This window comes from Pecten maximus, chromosome 3, assembly GCF_902652985.1.
Source record: "Pecten maximus chromosome 3, xPecMax1.1, whole genome shotgun sequence".
In the NCBI taxonomy this organism is placed as follows: domain Eukaryota; kingdom Metazoa; phylum Mollusca; class Bivalvia; order Pectinida; family Pectinidae; genus Pecten; species Pecten maximus.
In genome coordinates, this window is record NC_047017.1 from 11851861 (window position 1) to 11879176 (window position 27316).

Here is a 27316-nt window from a genome sequence, read left to right on the forward strand (position 1 = left end):
ATGAGCACGGTTGATAACGATCACGGTTTACAATGATCACGATTTATAATGATCACGGTTTATAATGATCATGAGTTAAAATGATAACGGTTTATAATGATCATGGGTATTTTTTCCATCGTTATTTGTCTTCAGAAATTGCAAAATTTTCAAAGGTTAACACAATACCAAGAGACCTAAAGTGGTTAACCTCATGGAATGTTAATTAAATTGGAGGTTAACCTCATTGAATGTTAATTAAACTTGTGACAACCTCATGGAATATCTTTTAACTGTTGTCAACCTACTAGAATATTTAGTAAATTGGTGTCACCCTCATGGATATTCATTTAACCAGTGTTGACCTCATGGAATGTTCATTAAACCGGTGTTAACCTCATGGAATGTTCATTAAACTGTATCAACCTCATGGAATGTTAACTAACCTTGTGTCAACTCCATGGAATGTTAACTAACCTTGTGTCAACTCCATGGAATGTTAACTAACCTTGTGTCAACTCCATATAATGTTCATTAAACTGGTATTTACCCTAAGGAATGTTCATTAAACTGTATCAACCTCATGGAATGTTAACTAACCTGGTGGCAACTCCATATAATGTTCATTAAACTGGTATTTACCCTAAGGAATGTTCATAAAACTGGCGTCAACCTCATGAAATTTTCATTTGTAAAAAAAAACATATCGTACCTTGGCCTTATAAATTTAGTATTCATAAGGCCAAGGTAAGATATATTTTTTTTTTACAAATTAAGCATGCGATTGTAATACTATGATTTACTCGTCTATAATGTAAAATTTTGATTAAAAACATCATAATCATGTCCACAAGTACACGCGTCTAAGACCAGCTGATAATAAAAAAAAACAATGTCTCTTTATTTTACAACAAAAACCAAACAATAGTCAATAAATCTTGAACTTTTCAAAGTTTCAAACATATTGAAAAATTAAACCGAGTGTGTTACACGAGAATAGGTTTTATCCATACATGTTTGTAGAATGGAAAGTTTTGACGTTATGTTAATAAAATGTAAACAGTTCATATGCAAAGATCGCTATATGATCTCTATGTAGATTTAAATAAGATAAAACATTACTTGTAGAACATAATAATTGTTACACGAATTTCTCCCACAGCGTGAAGCAGTGAATCTAAATGACGTAACTTTGTTGTAATAGTTGCTTTGGTGTCCGGAACTAGAGTCCGCGTTTGATTTGTGATTGGCAAACGACTTCCGGGCTGATGAAACCACATGTAAAAAGATAAACTGGTCTAGGTTAGCCGGTTACGTATAAGGCCTTTAGAAGCAGACGATTTGTCGCATTTGTGATAAATTTGTCACTGAACACATACAATGTCGTACAAAGTTGTTATACAGAAGGATAGACCAGCATTAGGTAAGAACTGTAGGTGGTGCCATGGCCAGAGATCGGATAAGTCCAAATATGGGCTGACCGATTAATGTATACACGTCCACTGTTCACAGTTATTAATATTATAATGTTTTATATGTGTTAAAATAACGTAAATGGTTATCAGATATCTGAAACGATATGATTTCAGTGTATCATCGATCTCAAACTACAGCCCCAACCTTGTATATTTTGGAGTTGGTCGGCTAATATCTGTAATACATACATTCATAATTACAGTAAATGTCAAAATTGCATCTACTCATTAATCTATACAATGTTTTTTTTTGTGTAGCTGCCTACCTGTCTGCCCAGTATTTGAAGTCTCACGGGAAAACAGTATCTACAGAGTTAGGAAATGGCACCTCACTTGATGTTGGAAAGTTAGTAATATAGAAGGATATATAATCTTCATTTTTCATCACTAAACTGTTAATATTGATATGCTTTTGATAAGGGTTCTACCCAGAATGAATTAATTTTTAACAAATATATTTTGATAGTTGTATAAATGTGAGCTTTTATCACTTACATAACTGTCTATATATTTCATTTGTCAGAATAAAATATATGTAGATTGGTAAACATGTCAAAGGGAAATGGTCAGATATAAAATGAATTAAAAATCAAAGACCCTATAAGTATTGAAATATATATACATTTGCCATATAATAAATAATCTTATACACCATGCAATAATTAATATTTTATAATTTTTTACAGCAATGTCACTTTTACAAGCAATTTTTCCATTTGTCGGTTCTTGGCCAGAACATTCCCAGATGAAGGACTACTGGGGGAATCATTTTTACAGAAAACAGAGGTTTGTGTTTTGTACATCTTAGTTTCATATACTGATATGAATTATCTCAAAGTTAAGCTTTAATTGACCTTCATAATCATATGTCCTCCAAACTTGGCTTTTTAGGGTATATGTCAAGGTTTTATACCATATACGTACTGTATAGGCTCAATGTGTCATTGGCCATCACATCATGTTATAAATATTGGCCACAATAAAAAGTTGGTTATGATTGTAAAAGTTCAAGGAGTAGTAGTGTGCAGCCAGCCGGCATCGAACCCTCCCTCCTTCAAACGTGTTCGCCCCTGAACACACCAACCCAGGTTCTCTCTCCAAGGAAGCCTTTTGCTTTCACTTGGAGTGGTCTGCGGCACCAATGTAAAAGTTCAAGGAGTAGTAGTTTGCAGCAAGCCGGGATCGAACCCTCGACCCTCAGCTTACTGGTCCGCCGCTCTACCGACTGAGCTAAAGGGAAATTCCCCCTAGCCGGAAGCTAGAAGGCGACCATATAACTACCGTATTTGACCTAATAAGGGCGCCCCTACCTTTTTTTCAAGGAAATAAATCTTTGGCTGAGTGTCAAAATGGTGTTAAAAAGTAATAATTCATGTGAAATATTTTGCTACTTTATGTGTTCAATTTTCTTCAGCAAATTAAGTAACTGGAACACATGTTTTCGCCACATTTTGTGTATTCCTACAGGCTACAGATGACATGTCAGTGCAAAGAGCATCCAAAACTAAACACACATACAAATAATAACTTACCATCTTTATTTGAAGGTCAAGTAAAGACTTCATTCTTGTTGATAAATAACTTTTGTTCAGAACACAAAGCTAGCAAAAGACATTGTAAATCAATTATTAGGTCAAAGAAAACGATGTCTGATATGATCTGGGAAATCACCTGTTTCTATAAATAGAACACAAAAGAGTTCCATTTGAACATAAATGGTGGAACACACGTTCTCTGGTCTAAAGATCAGCTGGCATGGTTTACAAGTTTACAGGAGTATTCAAGTGATGTTTAAGCTTAATATATGATAATGATTAGATATCTTCATCTGAAATATTTTTATGACTTAATAATTTACTGTTTCCACAACCTTGGGTATTCTGCTATAAGGTATAGTCTGTTTCATAAAACTTCAGAATAACTAATCTTAATAAGGGCGCCCCCACTGTCAATTACCCGCGCCCTGCGCCCTTATTAGGTCAAATACGGTATGTACAGTATTTACAATTTAAACCTGGCCTGCTACACTACTCCCTCCTTCAAACGTGTTCGCCCCTGAACACACCAACCCAGGTTCTCTCTCCAAGGAAGCCTTTTGCTTTCACTTGGAGTGGTCTGCGGCACCAATGTAAAAGTTCAAGGAGTAGTAGTTTGCAGCAAGCCGGGATCAAACCCGCGACCCTCGGCTTACTCGTCCTCAGCTCTACCGACTGAGCTAAAGGGAAATTTCCCCTAGCTGGAAGCTAGAAGGCGACCATACAACTATGTACAGTATTTACAATTAAAACCCAGCCTGCTACATGATTTCTAAGGGAGATAACTCTTACACAAACGCTGTACTGTTACTGTATACCGGTGGTGTAAAATGTTAGATTATTTGGTTTCAGGTTGACCATTGGATGACATTTGCGGCTGGTCACTTGTCCTGTGCCACAGAGTTTTCATCAGCCCTGCAGTACCTGGAGGAAAGACTGTCTCTAGTCACTTTCCTCGTTGGCCATAGCCTTACTATCGCTGATTTCGCTGTCTGGGAGGCACTACATGGTAAAATATGTTTTGTACTATATTCTATCCAGTACCTATCATTTAATGATTCTTTTCTCAAATATAGAGCTTTATATAAATTTATCTCACAGGAACATTTTATACTCAGAGTACAAACAAAATATTTGAAAGTTGAATTAAATCATTTCAATTTGGATGGAAATGAGGGATTTTAACTGGCCAAATCATAGTTATTTATTAGAGAGATATTCAAGTTTTATCAAATGATGTTCATTAGACTGGTTCGCATACCTCCATTAGACACTTTTATGAACATGATCTTATCAAGAATCAAAGTGCAAATAAAAAACACCAACATGTTTTAATAACTTTTAATAATTCAATGTATCAACAATTCAATGTATCAACTAGTGAATTTCTGGTAGCAAAAAATTATCAGGGCTCAAAGGATGGTCCTTTGACATTTGCTATCCACTTATATATAAATGTAACATTTATTACTTCAACATGGGAAAGGATAAATAATTATATGTTATTTCAAATATTCTATTTTCCTTAGTAAACAAACAGTGGTATGACATGATGGCACGAGACGCAGCACCAGTGAATGTGTCACGTTATTTCCGGTTTCTCTCCGATCAAGAACCGTTTAAATCTGCCCTGAAAGTTGTTCCCAAACCACAAGGACAAGGAATCAAAAAATCTGATACCTCTGTAAGTTTCAGATTGTGCAGCTGGCAGGGATTGTAGAGTTATCAATGAAGTAGAAGCTTAAAGAATGGAAGGAGTATTAAAAAGCTGCTACTTGTTGACCTTTAAAATTCATTGACCCTGATGTTAGGACTTCTTCTGTAACTCTTCCCAATGTTAGCTAAATTGAAAACTTTGACGTATGAAAAAATGTGCTTTGTTCTTTAAGATCATAATTTGTAGAATGTGTAATATTTTTCAAAAGTTACCACACAAAACTTTTATATATAACTTGATTTGATGAGATAATAAGAATTCAAAATATTTATTTCTATTCAAGATTTGTATTGGCAATCCAACCATATCACAAACCAGTATGTCATTTAGTTTGTTTAAAAGACTCCATAGGATATATGTTTATCAATTTGTTTTCATGTGACAGGTGAAAAAGGATGAGGGAAAGTTTGTAGACTTGCCAGGAGCTGAGATGGGGAAGGTGATTGTCCGATTTCCACCAGAGGCCAGCGGGTAAGTTCAACACATACTACACTACAGTATTATTTTGGTCAAGACAAACTTTAAAAAAAACAAACTCAAATAACACTAGATTGACTCGTGACTGTGAGACCTACTTTAACTTGATGTTTAGTTCATATGGGTCATAATATGTAATGATTTTAGATGATCAAACTCGAGGCGGCCTTCTGATATATATCATAATTAATGAGAATTGAAATTATTCAGAATAAGTTGAATCTTCTTTATTTGGAAATGTCTACCCGTTTTGCCCGAACAGCAGACTGACCTAAATCAAAGTAACGGCAAATCATTGTTGTAATTTATGAAATTGATTGCTATCAACAGGTACCTCCATATTGGCCATGCCAAGGCTGCCCTTCTCAATTATCACTATGCACAGCTGTTCAAGGGTAAGCTGATCATGAGGTTTGATGACACCAACCCAGCCAAGGAGGATGCTGACTTTGAGAAGGTAGATAATAAAGTATCCCTGAATAGATATCGTAAATTTGCACATGTATAGTACACAGGTATGATTTTTAAGTTTCATTTTCAGAAATAATTAATTTTGGGAAAAATAAATAAATACTCCAGCAAAAGACAAGAAAAATCTATAATTTATCAAAGCAACATTACAACCTTTAATTATAATTTACTGATCAGATATTATAATTACATGTTGGGTTGACAGGTTGTTTCCACAGCAATAAGCTTATACCTACTATTCAATTAAAAATTGGTCTGTCATACAGCAAACCAATTGAAGTGTTTTTCTTTTCTGATAAATATAATCTTTCATTCATGTCTGTAGTATATTGACTCTTTTAAACTTGTTCAATAAAACAATAGTCACTTTGACTCATGTATAATCCTCACTATGGTAAACATGAATTTATATACATGTATTATAAAAGGTTATCTGGCTATGATGTATATATTTTAATTTCACGGGGCACATATTTTGAAATTGTCCCAAACAGAACTATAGTTTGCGGGTATTTAATTTTGCTCAACACTACCTTGTTAACATCAGTAGTAAACAAGCGAACATATACATCTGTATATATGTATTATATCATTTAAACTGTATATTTATATTTTTTGGTATAAATATTTGCTGGGAATATATTTTCACCCTATACTTAATGACCCTACATTTAGTGGAATTAAATCCCCCACAAAATCAGCTGTACAACAATCCTGTGTTTCTGTATTTCTAGGTGATCCTGGAGGACGTGGCTAGGTTGGGAATCAAGTACGACATATTTAGTCATACCTCAGACCATTTCGACCTGATTCTGCAGCTAGGTGAGAAGCTGATCCGTGAGGGAAAGGCGTACTGCGACGACACAGACCCTGAAACCATGAAGAAAGAGAGAGAGGAGAGGACTAACTCTAAAAATCGATCCAATAGTATGTAGTGTGACATCTGTTTATAGTGAAATTTGATTATTGTACAGTTTAGTGTATTACCAAATAGACTCGGGTAGTATATCATATATGTATATACTTGACAGGTGTAAAGAAGTACCTTGAGATATATTTATTTACCTGACAGGTGTAAAGAAGTACTTCGAGATTTTTATGTATTTTTTTTTTTGTAATTTATTTTTTATTTTCACTTTCATGTACAATATATATCAACATGTGTTGGCAAATTGCGATATAGTATTGAGATACATGTATATTTATTTATTTACTTGACATGTGTTAAGAAGTATCTAGAGATATATTTATTCATTTACAGGTGTGAAGAAGAACTTGGAGATGTGGGAGGAGATGAAGAAAGGCTCCACGTTCGGTAAGACGTGCTGTGTTAGAGGAATGGTAGAAATGCAGTCAGACAACGGCTGTATGAGGGACCCTACCTTCTTCAGGTGTAAAACTGAGCCCCATGTCAAAACAGGCACCAAGTACAAGTAAGTTAATGAGGAGTTACGGTTATAGGAGTATGGGGAAGAGCTGGGAATGTGCTAAGATTGGTAGATTTACAGTATTTATTTAATTCATCTGATTCAGCTCTAACTTACCTGAAATGATTCTGAGATGGTCCTGATCAAGTGTTATTACTTTTCCAGTTGGTCCGCAATCCAATATGGCTGCCATGGCCAACAGTGCCTCTATACTTGCTACAGAGTATGTGTACTACAATAGTAGAGGGGACTTTAGAGTCAGATGACTGTTAAGACCCATGGGCCTCTTGTTTTAACAGATTAAAACTACTAATGTATTTCTACCATTCCCAGGTTTCCCCCACACTCCTACTAACTAAATTTTTGTATCCCACCCCTTCAACAAGATAATTCTGGAATAACCGTTATCCTTCCCGAGTGATACTATTATATTTACTGTGATGGTTTATAACAGGGTGTACCCGACCTACGACTTTGCCTGCCCGATTGTAGACAGTGTGGAGGGAGTGACACACGCCCTGAGGACGACCGAGTACCACGATCGTGACTGTCAATATTTCTGGATCATCGATGTCCTTGGTATGTAGAAAAATAAACCCGTTCTGGTCAGCCGTGACTTCTAAAGAGTTTGTTATGTAGGAAAATATGCCAACCCAGTTTAACTGTAACACATTCTCATACATATCGCAGGTTTTTTTTTACTAGGTTTTGTATCAGTGAGGTCCTTTTCTGAAAAATGGGGTCTGCCTGTATGATATGATTTAACTTCCTGTAAAAATTGGGGTCCTTTTCATTTTCTATTCTTCAAATGACTTGGAGACAGCTTCATTCCACCTTGGTGTGACTTACTGGTAGGCTTCACTCATTTCCACATTCATGATTAGCTGATAGCTTCATTCCACCTTGGTGTGACTTACTGGTAGGCTTCACTCATTTCCACATTCATGATTAGCTGATAGCTTCATTCCACCTTGGTGTGACTTACTGGTAGGCTTCACTCATTTCCACATTCATGATTAGCTGATAGCTTCATTCCACCTTGGTGTGACTTACTGGTAGGCTTCACTCATTTCCACATTCATGATTAGCTGATAGCTTCATTCCACCTTGGTGTGACTTACTGGTAGGCTTCACTCATTTCCACATTCATGATTAGCTGATCACTTTCTATTAAATTATTTGGTGATGACAAGTTAAAGCTCTGTCATATTTGTTGTGTCCTTGAGAAGTAGTTTAAGGAATTTTAAGCAGATCTAGTCTACTCAGGTGCTTGTTTGTGTACTGGGACGTAATCATATGAACAGCAGGCGTCCTTTGGGGAGGCAGTTATTTTCTGTTACTTGAGACAGCAGAAACTAGTCCACCAAATTTCTAAAACTAGACATGATCTTGTCTTTGTAGGTCTGCGTAAGCCTTATATATATGAGTATAGCCGTCTAAATCTACAAAACACTGTGCTGTCCAAGAGAAGACTTACATGGTTTGTGGATCAGGGAATTGTCGACGGATGGTACGTCAAAAATTTCAATGGTTGATATTGTAGTTTATTACTAATAAAATGAAACTAATCAGACTTAAGGATAATAAAATTCTTTCAAAACAAAATTTCCGAATCAATAGTTTATGCATCATGTGACCTTAATTATAACATCTTACCAATATTAATCTTATTTCGTTGACAACAGTTAAATCATGGAAAGAATCTGTAAAATTGTTTTTTTTATGAATATATATAAAGCATATACTGATACAATTAATGTAGTTATGTTGACCAAATATGTGTAAAACATATTATCGTTTAGGGAGGACCCGCGATTCCCAACAGTAAGAGGAGTGCTGAGACGTGGTATGACTGTGGAGGGACTGAAACAGTTCATTGTAGCCCAGGTAAATCGGATATATATTACTGATGTCTTGTAATGAAAGTAAAACCAATATAAATTAGCGTTTTCCTGGAATGTGAATATGGACGTTATAATTGAAAAGAAGTTTCATGTAAACATGATCATCATCACTAAGAAAAAGTTTTCACTATTCAGCCCATCCTCTTCAGATGACAGTTAAATTTATTTTTTGATATATTTCAGAGGTTTATTTTTCTATCTTTCTTAGACTTCAAGTGTAGATTCTCTATGTAACTTAGGTTTAGGGGAAAAAAGGGGAAAAGTGGAGAAAAGGTCAGTCTTTCATCAGACCGACAAAAACAGATTAATGTCAGATAAAAAAACAACAAAGAAGTAGATTTTTGTACAAAATTTGTGATGGTGTCAATTAATACGAAGAATTGTGATTATTTGATGCAATGATGTTATTAAGTTTCTGAATTTTGTCTGCAGGGTTCATCTCGCTCCATTGTCATGATGGAATGGGACAAGATTTGGTCTGTCAACAAAAAGGTTGGTACTCTTATGAAACTATCAAGTTAGCTCTTTAATGTGAAAGTAAATATCCACAAGCATTTTGTCGAAGTTTGGATGATAAACGTACCATCTACATGTACTTAGTCTACTGTTTATGGTAAGCTGCAACTGATATAATTTATAGTGAAATAAAGGTATTATAGAGAAATATTTTTGACCATTTAATATTTTGGCAGGTAACAAGTTTGTTTGATATGATATATTGGATGCATGGATAAATTACCTTCAGTTTTATCATCCTCTTAAGCACTTTGATAATTGCTAGAAAAGAAAATGTGAAATCAGATTTATATTGGGTGACTGGATAAATTACCTTCAGTATTATCATCCTCATAAAACACTTTGATAATTGCTAGAAAAGAAAATGTGAAATCAGATTTATATTGGGTGACTGGATAAATTACCTTCAGTATTATCATCCTCATAAAACACTTTGATAATTGCTGGAAAAGAAAATGTGAAAACAGATTTAATTATTTTCCCTCAATAATGATTTTTTTCTGTACACAGGTAATAGATCCCATAGTCCCACGATACACCGCCCTCTTACAGAGTGATGTGGTTCCTGTCAACGCCAAGGGAGCTAGTGTCGGCTGTAAAAAAGTCGCAGTACACCCAAAGGTATGTTTATCTTTTTGTTGGTGATATATATCCAACCTAATAAGTGTTCCTGTGCCTGTAAGTGACCCCAGCTTTTTCTGTGAGACAGGATAAATACACATCATAAAAGTCTGTATTGATTTTAATTGTCAATATGGTATTTTTTTGTGAAATGTGATATTTATTTTGTCGAGAATGGATTTATTTTGTCGAGTATGGTACTTAGATCCTCAATCAACATCAGCTATATCAGTACTATATAGGCATGATATTTGATATGGTTTTAAATCTTTGGGCTTGAAATTTGAGCTTTCAGTTTTAAGATTATTGAAGTGTCATTGGTTCAAGTATTTTAATTGGTAATTGAAATGATGATACAAGGTAATTTAAGAATAATATGAAACCAGTGATTTTCTGAACCTTATTGCAAAGGGGCTTGTTCCTTTTCTAATGGGAAAATACGGTGGTATTTTCTTAATTTTGGGTAAAAAGTTACTTTCTCCAAGCTCAAACATAACCATCAAATCTGATATGCATATTTTAGCTATGATAAATAAAAATAGGGACTAGTAGAATTATAACACTGGCTTGTGAAAACATTAAAAACATTATTTGAAATATGTTACAATGAACATTGCTTCATATTTATTAACAATTACATACATGTACAAGGAAACTTGACAATTTCTGATTGGGAAAATATGAACTCAAAATTGGGAAATAATAGCAAAATTTTTCTAGAGGAAGGGCCCTATATGGAACCCCAAATGTACCCAAATAAAATCAGTGGAAACATTTCATCTATTCCAGAACTCGGAGCTGGGAACAAAGGATACCTGGTACTCTCCCTTGCTGTACATAGAGGGCGCTGATGCCGAGATGTTAAAACAAGGAGAAACAGTAACTTTCATAAACTGGGGGAATCTCAAGATCGCCAAAATTAATCGGTAAATCTCTCACCAGATAATTAGGTGTCAATCATTCCATATTTCTTTTGTGCCTGTATGCCGTAAATGATAATGTATTTGGATACTGTTGAAACTGGTGATTAAAGTTTAAAACATTCGTTCTTTGTAAAATTTGTCAACTTTTATGAAAGATGCAGGGGTTTTCAGTTTTATTAATTCCCTACTGGTGAAACCCATGAAGAATGAAGGAGGGGGCTATAGGTTGCCTCTCCGTCCATCTGTGTAAGTATATTTGTACGTAACACCAAAGTTTGTCATGCAGTGTTCTAGCGGCTTCATTCCTTGAGGGATTTTAATCAACCTTCAGACAACTTCAAAGGACCTAATATATTAGAGTGAGACAGGTTTCAGAGTTGTTGGGTCAAGGTCAAGGTCACTGTTACTATATTTGGAAAATCCTTGTCGATGCTCAGGTAGGGGACATGTATTACTTTAGCAATACTCGGTATACATGTTTATAACTGATTAAATTAAATCTGATATGTTTACAGAACCAATGGGAAAATTACTTCACTCGACGCCGACTTAGACCTTGAGAATACAGTAAGTTTTCTTTCTTTCTCTGTTTACTGTAACAGTTTTCCTCCTGAAAACCTCAATACCTTCTTTGAGTCTTATGCACCTGAAATAAACTTTAGCATGAAAAATGCCAGAAACAAAATTATAATCATTGTCGTTTCTCTATAAGGATTACAAGAAGACCCAGAAGATAACATGGCTGGCCAGTACTGACAAGGCTCCATTTACTCCTGCCATCTGTGTCCAGTATGACCACATAATCACCAAGCCTATACTTGCAAAGGACGAAGACTTCAAGGCCTACGCCAACAGAGACTCAAAGGTAGGAGGTTAACGCTTTTACAGCTTAATGAGATGTTTCCTGATTTACAGTGAATTTTGCATTAAAAAAAGGAGGGGGGGGGGGGGGGGGAAGATTTCAAGAAAGAAAAACAGTCGGCTGATGACTATTAAGGGGAACGTGTAGTAATACCAATTTGATGGTTTACAGAAGGAGCAGGTTATGTATGGAGACCCATGCCTAGCCAGTCTGAAGAAAGGAGACATCATCCAACTACAGCGACGAGGGTACTACATCTGTGACCAGCCCTACCAAACAACCAGGTAGGCACATTATCTCAAGTGCCAGTTAACATAACTCAAGTGCCAGTTAACACACCTCTAGTGTCAGTTAACACACCTCTAGTGCCAGTTATCATCACTCTAGTGCCAGTTAACATAACTCTAGTACCAGTTAACATAACTCTAGTGCCAGTTAACACAACTCTAGTGTCAGTTAACACAACTCTAGTGCCAGTTAACATAACTCTAGTGCCAGTTATCGTAACTCTGGTGTCAGTTAACATAACTCTAGTGCCAGTTAACATAAGTATAGTGCCAGTTAACATAACTCTAGTGTCAGTTAACATAACTCTAGTACCAGTTAACATAACTCTAGTGCCAGTTAACATAACTCTAGTGCCAGTTAACACAACTCTAGTGTCAGTTAACACAACTCTAGTGCCAGTTAACATAACTCTAGTGCCAGTTATCGTAACTCTGGTGTCAGTTAACATAACTCTAGTGCCAGTTAACATAAGTATAGTGCCAGTTAACATAACTCTAGTGCCAATTAACATACCTCTAGTGTCAGGTAACACAACTCTAGTGCCAGTTAACATAACTCTAGTGCCAATAACATAACTCTAGTACAGTTAACATAACTAGGGCCAGTTAACACAACTCTAGTGCCAGTTAACATATCTCTAGTGCCAGTTAACATAACTCTAGTGCCAGTTAACATAACTCAAGTGCCAGTTAACATAACTCAAGTGCCAGTTAACATAACTCTAGTGCCAATAACATAACTCTAGTGCCAATAACATAACTCTAGTACAGTTAACATAACTAGGGCCAGTTAACACAACTCTAGTGCCAGTTAACATAACTCTAGTGTGTGTTAACACAACTCTAGTGCCAGTTAACATAAGTATAGTGCCAGTTAGCATAACTCTGGTGCAAGTTAACATATCTCTGGTGCCAGTTAACATAACTCTAGTGCCAGTTAACATAACTCTGGTGCCAGTTAACATAACTCTAGTACAGTTAATATATCTCTAGTGCCAGCTAACATATCTCTAGTGCCAGTTAACACAAATCTAGTGCCAGTTAACATAACTCTAGTGTCAGTTAACACAACTCTAGTGCCAGTTAACATATCTCTAGTGCCAGTTAACATAACTCTAGTGTCAGTTAACATAACTCTAGTGCCAATTAACATACCTCTAGTGTCAGTTAACACAACTCTAGTGCCAGTTAACATACCTCTAGTGCCAGTTAACACAACTCTAGTGCCAGTTAACATATCTCTAGTGCCAGTTAACATAACTCTAGTGCCAGTTAACATAACTCAAGTGCCAGTTAACATAACTCTGGTGCCAGTTAACATAACTCTAGTGCCAGTTAACATAACTCTAGTACAGTTAATATATCTCTAGTGCCAGCTAACATATCTCTAGTGCCAGTTAATACAACTCTAGTGCCAGTTAACATAACTCTAGTGCCAGTTAACATATCTCTAGTGCCAGTTAACATAACTCTAGTGCCAATAACATAACCCTAGTACAGTTAACATAACTAGGGCCAGTAAACACAACTCTAGTGCCAGTAAACATAACTCTAGTGTCAGTTAACACAACTCTAGTGCCAGTTAACATACCTCTAGTGCCAGTTAACATAACTCTGGTGCAAGTTAACATATCTCTGGTGCAAGTTAACATAACTTTAGTGCTAGTTAACACAACTCTAGTGCCAGTTAACAAAACTCTAGTACAGTTACTATATCTCTAGTGCCAGCTAACATTTCTCTAGTGCCATTTAACACAACTCTAGTGCCAGTTAACATAACTCTAGTGTCAGTTAACACAACTCTAGTGCCAGTTAACATATCTCTAGTGCCAGTTAACATAACTCTAGTGTCAGTTAACATAACTCTAGTGCAAGTTAACATAACTCTAGTGCCAGTTAACATATCTCTAGTGCTAGTTAACATAACTGTAGTGTCAGTTAACATAACTCTAGTGCCAGTAAACATAACTCCTCTAGTTTCAGTTAACACAACTCTAGTGCCAGTTAACATAACTAGTGCCAGTTAACATAATTCTAGTACAGTTAACATAACTCTAGTATCAGTTAACATAACTCTAGTGCAAGTTAACATAACTCTAGTGCCAGTTAACATAACTAGTGCCAGTTAATATAACTCTAATATCAGTTAACAAACTTTCTATGTCTGTATACGTATAGATCCATTAGACCAAAACTACTACATTCAAAAATAAATTAAACTATGTACATGTATTCACAATAAACTTACATTAAAATCTGTAATTATCCATTATGGACCTTTGGTGAGGTCCGTTTGGTGTTATAACAACCTGGTAAAATCAAATATTGACTGAAGGCGAAGCCTGAGATCAATATTTTAGATTTTACCAGATTAGTATAATACCATATCAACCTAATCAAAGGTTCTTAATTTTTATACATTATTAGATATGAAACTTGTTTGCAAAAGGTTGGAATAGCATTATATTTATCTTGATACAGGAAATTTACACCGGGATATTTATTGTGACGTCACAATGAATATGATGTCATAAAGGCAATATTGAATTGTTTCTGAAGATAAAAACAACAGGTTAATATCACAAAATATTGACCTCCACATGACAATGTTTTAGCCAATGAGAATTGAGAAAAATCAGACCATATATAATGTTCCCTTTTATCATTTGTATCAATCAATGCTTTTCAGCCCCTATACTGGGAAGTGTAGTCCGTGTGTACTACTAAACATACCGGATGGCCATCAGAAGGAGATGCCCACGGCTGGCTCCAAACATAAACAGGAGGCCAGCGTCAAGGAGGTAAGTCTTTTTGTTGATCCATTAAAGTATGAAAACTTGGGAAAGGTTTGGTGTATTTAGTCCCATATTATTTACTAGAGAGGATTTCAGGTATTCGGTTTACATAGTGTAATTTTGCGTAAATTTCATACACAATATTATGTCTTGTTACCTGGAGTATTTAAATTTTACATCTCCCTATCCCACCCACCCACGCACACATATTTAGAAAGAGGGGCAGTGGTTGGGGGTATATAGTTATAGTATAGTTAAAAGGAAAGGATTGCATGCAGATGATAATGCTGACATAGATGTTTTTCATAATAAAACATTTTTACTGTGTTATTGTGGCAATATTTGTTCATGTATGTAAACAATGGGTTTTATTTTATATTCCTAAACCCTGAGTAGAATCTTCAAGTTTCTTAAGTATGAATGCTGTAATAATGAAGAGATACTTACTGCTATCATTACAGAAAGCACAAAGTAAGAAAGGGAAGTCGGCTGAAAAATCTCCACAAGATGAGCAAGCCCCAACTGTTCCAGGAGGTGCTTCAGTGGCTGATCTTGACAGTAAGATTACCGCCCAGGGCGAACAAATCAGGAAGCTGAAGGCAGACAAAGTTCCGAAGGTAACTACTGTTTGGCTGTAGTTGGTATAGCTTCTACAGTTTATGTAGGATTGGTGGGTGACTGTAGTTGGGTTAGCTTCAACAGTTTATGTAGGATTGGTGGGTGACTGTAGTTGGTATAGCTTCAACAGTTTATGTAGGATTGGTGGGTGACTGTAGTTGGGTTAGCTTCAACAGTTTATGTAGGATTGGTGGGTGACTGTAGTTGGTATAGCTTCAACAGTTTATGTAGGATTGGTAGGTGACTGTAGTTGGTATAGCTTCAACAGTTTATGTAGGATTTGTGGGTGACTGTAGTTGGTATAGCTTCAACAGTTTATGTAGGATTGGTTGGTGACTGTAGTTGTACAGCTTCAACAGTTTATGTAGGATTGGTAGGTGACTGTAGTTGGTATAGCTTCAACAGTTTATGTAGGATTGGTGGGTGACTGTAGTTGGGTTAGCTTCAACAGTTTATGTAGGATTGGTGGGTGACTGTAGTTGGTACAGCTTCAACAGTTTATGTAGGATTGGTGGGTGACTAGTTGTACAGCTTCAACAGTTTATGTAGGATTGGTGGGTGACTGTAGTTGGTACAGCTTCAACAGTTTATGTAGGATTGGTGGGTGACTGTAGTTGGGTTAGCTTCAACAGTTTATGTAGGATTGGTGGGTGACTGTAGTTGGTACAGCTTCAACAGTTTATGTAGGATTGGTGGGTGACTGTAGTTGGGTTAGCTTCAACAGTTTATGTAGGATTGGTGGGTGACTGTAGTTGGTATAGCTTCAACAGTTTATGTAGGATTGGTAGGTGACTGTAGTTGGTATAGCTTCAACAGTTTATGTAGGATTTGTGGGTGACTGTAGTTGGTATAGCTTCAACAGTTTATGTAGGATTGGTTGGTGACTGTAGTTGTACAGCTTCAACAGTTTATGTAGGATTGGTGAGTGACTGTAGTTGGGTTAGCTTCAACAGTTTATTTAGGATTGGTGGGTGACTGTAGTTGTACAGCTTCAACAGTTTATGTAGGATTGGTAGGTGACTGTAGTTGGGTTAGCTTCAACAGTTTATGTAGGATTGGTGAGTGACTGTAGTTGTATAGCTTCAACAGTTTATGTAGGATTTGTGGGTGACTGTAGTTGTACAGCTTCAACAGTTTATGTAGGATTGGTAGGTGACTGTAGTTGGTATAGCTTCTACAGTTTATGTAGGATTGGTGGGTGACTGTAGTTGGTATATCTTCAACAGTTTATGTAGGATTGGTTGGTGACTGTAGTTGGGTTAACTTCTACAGTTTATGTAGGATTGGTGGGTGACTGTAGTTGGGTTAGCTTCAACAGTTTATGTAGGATTGGTGGGTGACTGTAGTTGGTACAGCTTCTACAGTTTATGTAGGATTGGTTGGTGACTGTAGTTGTATAGCTTCAACAGTTTATGTAGGATTTGTGGGTGACTGTAGTTGTACAGCTTCAACAGTTTATGTAGGATTTGTGGGTGACTGTAGTTGGTATAGCTTCAACAGTTTATGTAGGATTGGTTGAATTAATCTGGAACTCTTCATATTAGCATTTTTGTGTTGAGCTGAAAACAAATCTTATAATCTGTTATACAGTCATAATCTGTTATATATCTGTTAGAGATTTGGAATACTAAATAGTGTACATTTTACGAAATATCTCAACTTTCTATTTGTTGACGCTTATGAAAATTCATACAAAGTTTTCTCAAAACATCCTTTTATTTTAAAAAAATGAGTGTAAATTCATGTGCATATGGTCAAATTGAAAATTCTTGTTTAGGGCCAGATTGATGCCGAGGTGAAGATCCTTTTGGACTTAAAGGTTCAGTATAAGTCTGCGGCTGGTAAGGACTGGAAACCAGGTGCCAAACCGGCCCCAGCCCCAGCTACTGCTCCCGCAGGAGGAGATGGTGACCTTTATGACAAGGTTGCAGCCCAGGGCAACAGGATCAGGGATCTCAAGTCACAGAAAGCAAATAAGGTATGGCTCTATTATAGATAAACTCAGTTAACCGGAGTCAAATGAACGACTTCTGGATTAGAATTTTTCAAGCCTCAGACAAATACAGTGTTCTCTAACCTGAATTCTGTATGATTTGTAAAACTCTTTGTAACAAAGACAAGACCAAAACATTTTTGATGTCACTTAGATTTATCATCATCGCAGTGTCCCCCAGAATATCATTAAATACTGATGTGTTCCAGGCCCAGATAGATGCCGAGGTGAAGATCCTGCTAGCATTGAAGGCCGAGTACAAGTCTGCCACTGGTAAAGATTGGAAACCGGATGCCAAACCTGCACCAGCGACAACTACTGCTCCTGCTACCACAGGAGGAGATGGTGACCTTTATGACAAGGTTGCAGCCCAGGGCAACAGGGTCAGGGATATCAAGTCACAGAAAGCAAAGAAAGTAAGCAAATATTTAAATTTTAACTGAAAACCCTTTGTAAGATCTAACATTTTCCTGTTTAATGATGCATATTCGATGAAAACTTGTTTGGTCACAAGAATATGGGCCACTAACCATTTTGTATATGTTGTAGGATGTGGTAGATGCTGAGGTTAAGATCCTGCTAGCATTAAAGGCCGAGTACAAGTCTGCCACCGGTAAAGACTGGAAACCAGATGCCAAACCGACCCCGGCCACAACTGCTGCTCCTGCTACCACAGGAGGAGATGGTGACCTTTATGACAAGGTTTCAGCCCAGGGCAACAGGGATCAGGGATCTCAAGTCACAGAAAGCAAAGAAAGTAAGCAAATACATGTATTTTAATTTTAACTGAAAAAAGTTTCAATTGTAAGATCTAAAATTGTCTTGTTTAATGATACATGTTCGGTGAAAACTTGTTTGGTCACAAGAATATGGGCCACTTACAATTTTGTATATGTTGTAGGATGTGGTAGATGCTGAGGTTAAGATCCTGCTAGCATTGAAGGCTGAGTACAAGTCTGCCACTGGTAAGGATTGGAAACCGGATGCCAAACCGGCCCCGGCCACAACTACTACTCCTGCTACCGCAGGAGGAGATGGTGACCTTTATGACAAGGTTGCAGCCCAGGGCAACAGGGTCAGGGATCTCAAGTCGCAGAAAGCAAAGAAAGTAAGCAAATATTTAAATTTTAACTGAAAAAGCTTTGTAAGATCTAAAATTGTCTTCTTTAATGATACATATGCATGTTTGTGAAAAATTGTTGGATCACAAGAATAAATGGGGCACTATAACCATTTTGTATGTGTTGTAGGATGTGGTAGATGCTGAGGTTAAGATCCTGCTAGCATTGAAGGCTGAGTACAAGTCTGCCACTGGTAAGGATTGGAAACCAGATGCCAAACCTGCACCAGCGACAACTGGAGATTCTGTACTCAATGATAAGATTGTTGCTCAGGGAAATAAAATCCGAGATCTGAAGGCCCAGAAAGTTGCCAAGGTAGGGGTTCCTTTTTTATCAAAATTTAGTGATTGTCTTACCATTTCATTATATCAAAATCACATTTTGCTTAGGATGAGCATTACGCAATCAGTAATGGTTTACGTTTTAGTACACTTTCATCACGGTTGTCCGTGATCCATCATCCATTTACAAACCATTAATATTGCTATTATCTTGGGACCTACCGGAAGGATCTTCCCCAATTTGAAGTTTGGTTTCTCTCTACATGACCTTATGCCATGATGCAGTGTCCGTCAACATTTCCTTTGAATAGCTACTAGCCCTGAATACCTGAATTAATTTTGATGAATTTTGTCTTGAGCATTATTGGGCAGAGGTTATCCAATGCGGTATAAATGGAGGAAGTGGCTCCCTTGGGGCTGGAGAGGAGGGTCTAATAGGAAATATTGAGGCAAATCTTTCAAATCACTACTAGTCCTGAATGACCAAATGGATTTTGATGAAATTTGATCTGGAGCATTATTGGATAAAGGAGATCCAATGTGGTATAAACATATAGTGGCTGGCTCTGGATCCTTAAGAGAAATATAGCGAAAAAACTTTAAAATCTTTTAATATTTTTTCTTTCAGAAAGACAGTATTTTGTCCACATTTGGTTAGAACAATTTTTGTTTGGAGGTGCATCTTATAAAGAAGGAAAACATTTTAGATATAAATTACAGGAGAGTGTTATGGCATGATTACTGGTCACTATCAATAAAAAACTGGTTTCCTGACAATGACAACAACTTGATTTGTCTGGTTTATTGTGTCGCCTGTGAGGAAAAGTCGTGAAAGCCGGACTAGCTATGGTGTTACATTTGTCAATGACATCATTTAATTTACTTTAATCACAAAGCAGGACAGGAGAGACATATACATGAAATTCTTGTATAACAGAATACATACATATATAGGAATATATCAGTATTGTTTTGACTATGTTCTCTGCCATCTTCCACAATGAATTATATTATGTGTGTATCTTGTGAATCCTGTTGAATTAGGAAATTGAATTGAAATCACTCTTTGTTAGTCAGTAATATATATCGTAGTATTGACTCAACCTTTCGTAGTATTGACTCACCCTATCATTTAACTGTTAGTCAATGATATATTGTAGTATTGACTCACCCTATTGTAGTATTGACTCACCCTATCATTTAACTGTTAGTCAATGATATGTCGTAGTATTGACTCACCCTATGGTAGTATTGACTCACCCTATCATTTAACTGTTAGTCAATGATATGTCGTAGTATTGACTCACCCTATCATAGTAATGACTCGCCCTATCATTTAACTGTTAGTCAATGATATATCGTAGTATTGACTCACCCTATCATAGTAATGACTCGCCCTATCATTTAACTGTTAGTCAATGATATGTCTTAGTATTGACTCACCCTATTGTAGTATTGACTCACCCTATCATTTAACTGTTAGTCAATGATATATCGTAGTATTGACTCACCCTATCATAGTAATGACTCGCCCTATCATTTAACTGTTAATCGATGATATATCGTAGTATTGACTCGCCCTATTGTAGTATTGACTCACCCTATCATTTAACTGTTAGTCAATGATATGTCGTAGTATTGACTCACCCTATGGTAGTATTGACTCGTCCTATCATTTAACTGTTAGTCAATGATATATCGTAGTATTGACTCACCCTATCGTAGCATTGACTCACTCTATCATTTAACTGTTAGTCAATGATATATTGTAGTATTGACTCACCCTATCATAGTAATGACTCGCCCTGTCATTTAACTGTTAATCGATGATATATCGTAGTATTGACTCACCCTATTGTAGTATTAACTCACCCTATCGTAGCATTGACTCACTCTATCATTTAACTGTTAGTCAATGATATATTGTAGTATTGACTCACCCTATCATAGTAATGACTCGCCCTGTCATTTAACTGTTAGTCAATGATATATCGTAGTATTGACTCACCCTATCGTAGTATTGACTCACCCTATCATTTAACTGTTAGTCAATGATATGTCGTAGTATTGACTCACCCTATCGTAGTATTGACTCACCCTATCATTTAACTGTTAGTCAATGATATGTCGTAGTATTGACTCACCCTAACTGTTAGTAAATAATATCATAGTATTGACTCACACGGTCATTTAATTGTTAGTCAATGATATATCATAGTATTGACTTACCCTATCATTTAACTGTTAGTTAATGATATATATTGTAGTATTGACTCACCCTATCATTTAACTGTAGGTCAATGATATGTCGTAGTATTGACTCACCCTATCATTTAACTGTTAGTCAATGATATGTCGTAGTATTGACTCACCCTATCGTAGTATTGACTCACCCTAGCTATCATTTAACTGTTAGTCAATGATATATTGTAGTATTGACTTACCCTATCTAAGTATTGACTCGCCTTATCGTAGTATTGACTCACACTATTGTAGTATTGACTCACCCTATCATTTAATTGTTAGTCAATGATATATCGTAGTATTGACTCACCCTATCATTTAACTGTTAGTCGATAATATGTATATTGTAGTATTGACTCTCCCTATCATTTAACTGTTAGTCAATGATATATATTGTAGTATTGACTCTCCCTATCATAGTATTGACTCACTCTATCATTTAACTGTTAGTCGATGATATATATTGTAGTATTGACTCACCCTATCATTTAACTGTTAGTCGATGATATGTCGTAGTATTGACTCACCCTATCATTTAACTGTTAGTCGATGATATATCGTAGTATTGACTCACCCTATCATTTAACTGTTAGTCGATGATATATCGTAGTATTGACTCACCCTATCATTTAACTGTTAGTCAATGATATATCGTAGTATTGACTCACCCTATCATTTAACTGTTAGTCAATGATATATCGTAGTATTGACTCACCCTATCATTTAACTGTTAGTCGATGATATGTCGTAGTATTGACTCACCCTATCATTTAACTGTTAGTCAATGATATATCGTAGTATTGACTCACCCTATCATTTAATTGTTAGTCAATGATATATCGTAGTATTGACTCACCCTATCATTTAACTGTTAGTCGATGATATATATTGTAGTATTGACTCTCCCTATCATTTAACTGTTAGTCAATGATATATATTGTAGTATTGACTCTCCCTATCATAGTATTGACTCACTCTATCATTTAACTGTTAGTCGATGATATATTGTAGTATTGACTTAACTATCATAGTATTGACTCACTCTATCATTTAACTGTTAGTCAATGATATATCGTAGCATTGACTCACCCTATCATTTAACTGTTAGTCAATGATATATCGTAGTGTTGACTCACCCTATAATTTAACTGTTAGTCAATGATATATAATAGTATTGACTCACTCTATCATTTAACTGTTAGTCAATGATATATCGTAGTGTTGACTCACCCTATCATTTAACTGTTAGTCAATGATATATCGTAGCATTGACTCACCCTATCATTTAACTGTTAGTCAATGATATATTGTAGTATTGACTCACCCTATGGTAGTATTGACTCATCCTATTGTAGTATTGACTCGCCCTATTGTAGTATTGACTCGCCCTATTGTAGTATTGACTCGCCCTATTGTAGTATTGACTCGCCCTATTGTAGTATTGACTCACCCTATCATTTAACTGTTAGTCAATGATATATCATAGTATTGACTCGCCCTATTGTAGTATTGACTCGCCCTATTGTAGTATTGACTCACCCTATTGTAGTATTGACTCACCCTATCATTTAACTGTTAGTCAATGATATGTCGTAGTATTGACTCACCCTATCGTAGTATTGACTCACCCTATCATTTAACTGTTAGTCAATAATATATCGTAGTATTGACTCACCCTAACTGTTAGTAAATAATATCATAGTATTGACTCACCCGATCATTTAATTGTTAGTCAATGATATATCATAGTATTGACTCGCCCTATTGTAGTATTGACTCGCCCTATTGTAGTATTGACTCACCCTATTGTAGTATTGACTCACCCTATTGTAGTATTGACTCACCCTATCATTTAACTGTTAGTCAATGATATGTCGTAGTATTGACTCACCCTATCGTAGTATTGGCTCACCCTATCATTTAACTGTTAGTCAATGATATATATTGTAGTATTGACTCGCCCTATCATTTAACTGTTAGTCAATGAAGGATGGGGCTCAACAGTGAAAATAGAGATAATTTCTTTAAATCGCTACTTGTCATAAAGTTAATATATTATGGTCAGAAACCTTCTTGGGAGATGGGGAACAGATTTTGCGTAATCGGTGACGCAGACCCCCAAGGGGTGAAGGGATGGGGCCCAATAGGGAAAATAGAGGTAATTCCTTTAAATCACTACTTGTCATAAAGTTATGAATGGATTTGAACCCAGAAGCATCCTTGGGGAAAGGGGAACAGATATAGGCCCAAGGGATTTTCCCTCCCTAATGGACTTACTTTCTTTAAACACAATCATGTTGTAAAAACAGTCCCTGGGGTCTTTTTACACTCTTAGAGAGTCTAAACTTAGTTATTTCTTTAAAGCAGTTGGGATCCCACACTAAAACCATATATAGCATTGTTTGTTTGAGATTGACAAATAGAGCTACGTATTAACGAATTGAACATGAACATTATTTTGACGTTTGGTCAAATCCAACCAGGTGAGTGATACAGGCCCCATGGGCCTCTTGTATATAAAGTGTTTATAAAGTTAAAAAAAAAATTGTGATATATTTCCTGTAAAAATGTAATGAGTATTTAAAATCTTAATATTTTAATTGGAAAAAATGAAATTAGAAGGTTCAGTAAATTGAATCAGAATTATAGGAATCCATCACACCAAAGTATACCAACAACCAACCATCTATAAAACGATAATTTCTGCATTATACTTTCATATATGTACCCTATATACGTTTTTACTTTCATATATGTACCCTATATACTTTTTTACCAAAATAAGAATTTCTCTCAAAATTAATTGTATCATCAATTCTGACCTAGTACCTTATAATCAGAATTAGGACTCCCAGGGTTATGGATATAGGTTTTATCATATTGCCCTCCTATTTACTGGTCAGTGTTACACTGTACAGTATACAGTAGTTGTTGAATTACTCTATGTGTGCTATGCACTTTGTGGGCCCAGGGCTATGTAGAATCATCAAATCATGGCTTAGGCTGCCACATAGACACCTCTGGGCACACACACACCTCTGGGCTACACACACACATACTACATTATCTCCCCAGTGAATGAAATATATAGGCCAGGCCAGGCGGCAGTAGTAGTGAGGGTTGTGTGTGTACATGTTGACTTGGTGAATTAGCCACGTGGATAGTGAAACCGGAAGGGAAAACATCTGATATCTGTAAGTTTTGTATAGAACAACGCCTTCTAGTGTTAGATGGAAGTTATAGTGCTAATTTGTTTAAAGTTTTCATGATTCTGAGTGCTGATTATGTATTTATTAAGCCTTATAGATCAGAGTACTGGTGTAAACACTGTCCCCAAAGCATATGTGTGTGACAGTGTGTGTATATATACAGTCATAATTATGAAGTGTTTACCTTTTCAATAGAATTGATCAACATTTATTGTGCTGATTGAGAGAGCTATAACTGATGGGTGTATTAGTTTGTATCTATGTATGATGCTCACTTATAAAAGATCAACAGTTTGAACTCATTATGATGAAATAGTCTTAAGTGTGTATATTTCAGATGTTATTATATAGGTATAAATGTTACATAGGGTCATTATAATTAGGTGTCCGCTCTGGTTGTAAATATTGCTGAGTATATGGTCAATAGAGGAGTTTGTAAAGCTTAAAGATAGGTTATTAATATGTGTCAATTACATCTTTATAGATAATATAAATTATACACAACTGACTTATCCGGTGTATATAGAGAATACATTTGGAGTTTAGGGTGATTATTTACTAATTATTTCCTGATAATATTAATTTAGATCATAATTGTTTCCTCAGTTAAGCTAACAAATCTTTTGTTGGGACTTAATAGAGATCAAACTGTAGGATTGGTAGTCTGACTGAATCTTCCAGTACAGGACATGTGTATGAAAGGGTTTTGATTTTCACTCAATCTAGGTTCATTTTGCCTTAAGAGGTTCCATGGATTGAGGACTCGAAACAGGACGTATTTTTTATAGACACTAAACAAGTCCTACCTTATTCAATTTTACATGACAATACACCACTCTGAACATCAACACAAAAACATAGACCAAATCTCAAACTTAATCTAACCAGATAATATTCTTATCCATATTCAACTAACAGGGAAGTAAATCTCACTTACAGATGATCATGAGGACCCACCAACCTGGCTTCTGTAATTTAATTCATCCAGATCCCTTCTCCTCCCCCATTCACTGGAATTTAGATTATTTGCTGTATTTTTGGGTAAAAAAACTTAGATTTTGACAAATTGATTAAAAATCTTTTAATTATTGCTCTTTTATATGGTTTACAAATTAGTTTATAGCCAAATTGGAGTAAGTTCTATCATTAATCAAACATATTTTCCTCTCACTTTTCAGAAAGAGTGATTTTAGGGGTGAAAATGACATACTTAGAATTCTGAGAATTAGTGATTTTGCAGTACCGTATTTGACCTAATAAGGGCGCCCCGACCTTTTTTCAAGGAAATAAATCTTTGACCGAGTGTCAAAATGGTGTTCAAAAGTAATAATTCATGTGAAATTTTATCACATGTGAAATGATTTACTACTTTATGTGTTCAATTTTCTTCAGCAAATTAAGTAAATGGAACACAAGTTTTCGCCACATTTTGTCTATTCCTACAGATGGCATGTCAGTGCAAAGAGCACCCAAAATTAAACACACATACAAATAATAACTTACCATCTTTATTTGAAGATAAAGTAAAAGACTTCATTCTTGTTGATAAATAGCTTTTGTTCAGAACAGAAAGCTAGTAAAGACATTGTAAATCAATTATTAGGTCATGATCAAAGGAAACGATGTCTGATATGATCTGGGAAATCACCTGTGTCTATAAAATAGAACACAAAAGAGTTCCATTTGAATATAAATGGTGGAACATACGTTCTCTGGTCTAAAGATCAGCTGGAATGGTTTACAAGTTTACAGGAATATTCAAGTGATGTTTAAGCTTAATATATGATAATGAATATATATCTTCATCTGGAATATTTTCATGACTGAATATTTTACCGTTTCCACAGCCTTGGGTATTCTGCTATAAGGTATAGTCTGTTTCATAAAACTTCAGAATAACTAATCTGTCAATTACCCCACGCCCTGCGCCCTTTTTAGGTCAAATACGGTATTTGATATTTGTTTTCCAATGCAGTAATATTTACACATGTTCATAATGTAGGCAGGGTGCTTCCATACTATTTTTGTGGAGATTTCTTGGTTGTTTTTGGAAAAGATACTGAAATTTTGTTGAATTTTGGAATTTGCGTAAATCATGTAGTTCTTGTTAAAACTGTTATTGATATTATTTATATATGTACATATTACTACCAAATTTAGTGGGGGCTGCGGTGGCCGAGTGGTCAAGGTATCCTGACACTTTATCACTAGCCCTCCACCTCTGGGTTGCGAGTGCGAAACCTACGTGGGGCAGTTGCCAGGTAATGACCGTAGGCCGGTGGTTTTTCTCTGGGTACTCCGACTTTCCTCCACCTCCAAACCTGGCACGTCCTTAAATGACCCTGGCTGTTAATAGGACATTAAACAAAATAAACCAAACCAAACTTCCAAATTTAGATGTCTTAAATGCAGGTTTGAAGTACATGGGATGGTCTTTGGAGAAGAACCTCGTTTATCCAGATATTTTGTCATTCATGAACTCATGATCACTTTACCCTAAGACATTATGATATCTGTAGTCAATGCTTTATAAATTCGTTATGTTAAAATCCACTGTTACTGTTAACAGGACAAAGTTGACCAAGAAGTGAAGGTATTGCTGGCCCTTAAGGCCGATTACAAGGCTGCCACTGGTAAGGATTGGAAGCCTCAGCCAGCTGCTGCTGCTCCGAAACCTGCCGAGAAATCCAGCTCCAACATGGCTGACTCTGCTGAGGCTACGAATCTGAAGGCACAGATTGATGCCCAGGGTGAGAAAGTCCGGACACTCAAGTCTTCTGGGGCATCTAAGGTATGTACTTTAATGATCAATATAAAGAGGAAATTGTGCAGATGCAGACATAACCATTCTGAAAGATGTT

At 36.0% G+C, this 27316-nt stretch overlaps 1 protein-coding gene across 1 annotated transcript in view; it reads left to right on the forward strand.

Annotated features, from left to right (window-relative positions):
• The first annotated feature begins 1237 nt into the window (after positions 1-1237).
• LOC117323219 (bifunctional glutamate/proline--tRNA ligase-like) overlaps positions 1238-27316 on the forward strand; it is a 34695-nt gene continuing 8616 nt past the window's right edge. Inside the window, 27 exon segments of the mRNA XM_033878278.1 lie at positions 1238-1402; positions 1713-1800; positions 2141-2240; positions 3842-3998; positions 4519-4673; positions 5092-5177; positions 5514-5640; positions 6389-6581; positions 6916-7087; positions 7536-7660; positions 8483-8591; positions 8884-8968; positions 9418-9477; positions 10012-10122; positions 10912-11048; positions 11561-11612; positions 11758-11910; positions 12079-12191; positions 14884-14995; positions 15451-15606; positions 17385-17585; positions 17810-18016; positions 18150-18323; positions 18325-18357; positions 18502-18708; positions 18851-19036; positions 27025-27246. Coding sequence (XP_033734169.1) covers positions 1360-1402; positions 1713-1800; positions 2141-2240; positions 3842-3998; positions 4519-4673; positions 5092-5177; positions 5514-5640; positions 6389-6581; positions 6916-7087; positions 7536-7660; positions 8483-8591; positions 8884-8968; positions 9418-9477; positions 10012-10122; positions 10912-11048; positions 11561-11612; positions 11758-11910; positions 12079-12191; positions 14884-14995; positions 15451-15606; positions 17385-17585; positions 17810-18016; positions 18150-18323; positions 18325-18357; positions 18502-18708; positions 18851-19036; positions 27025-27246 — 3564 coding nt within the window. The 5' untranslated portion in view covers positions 1238-1359.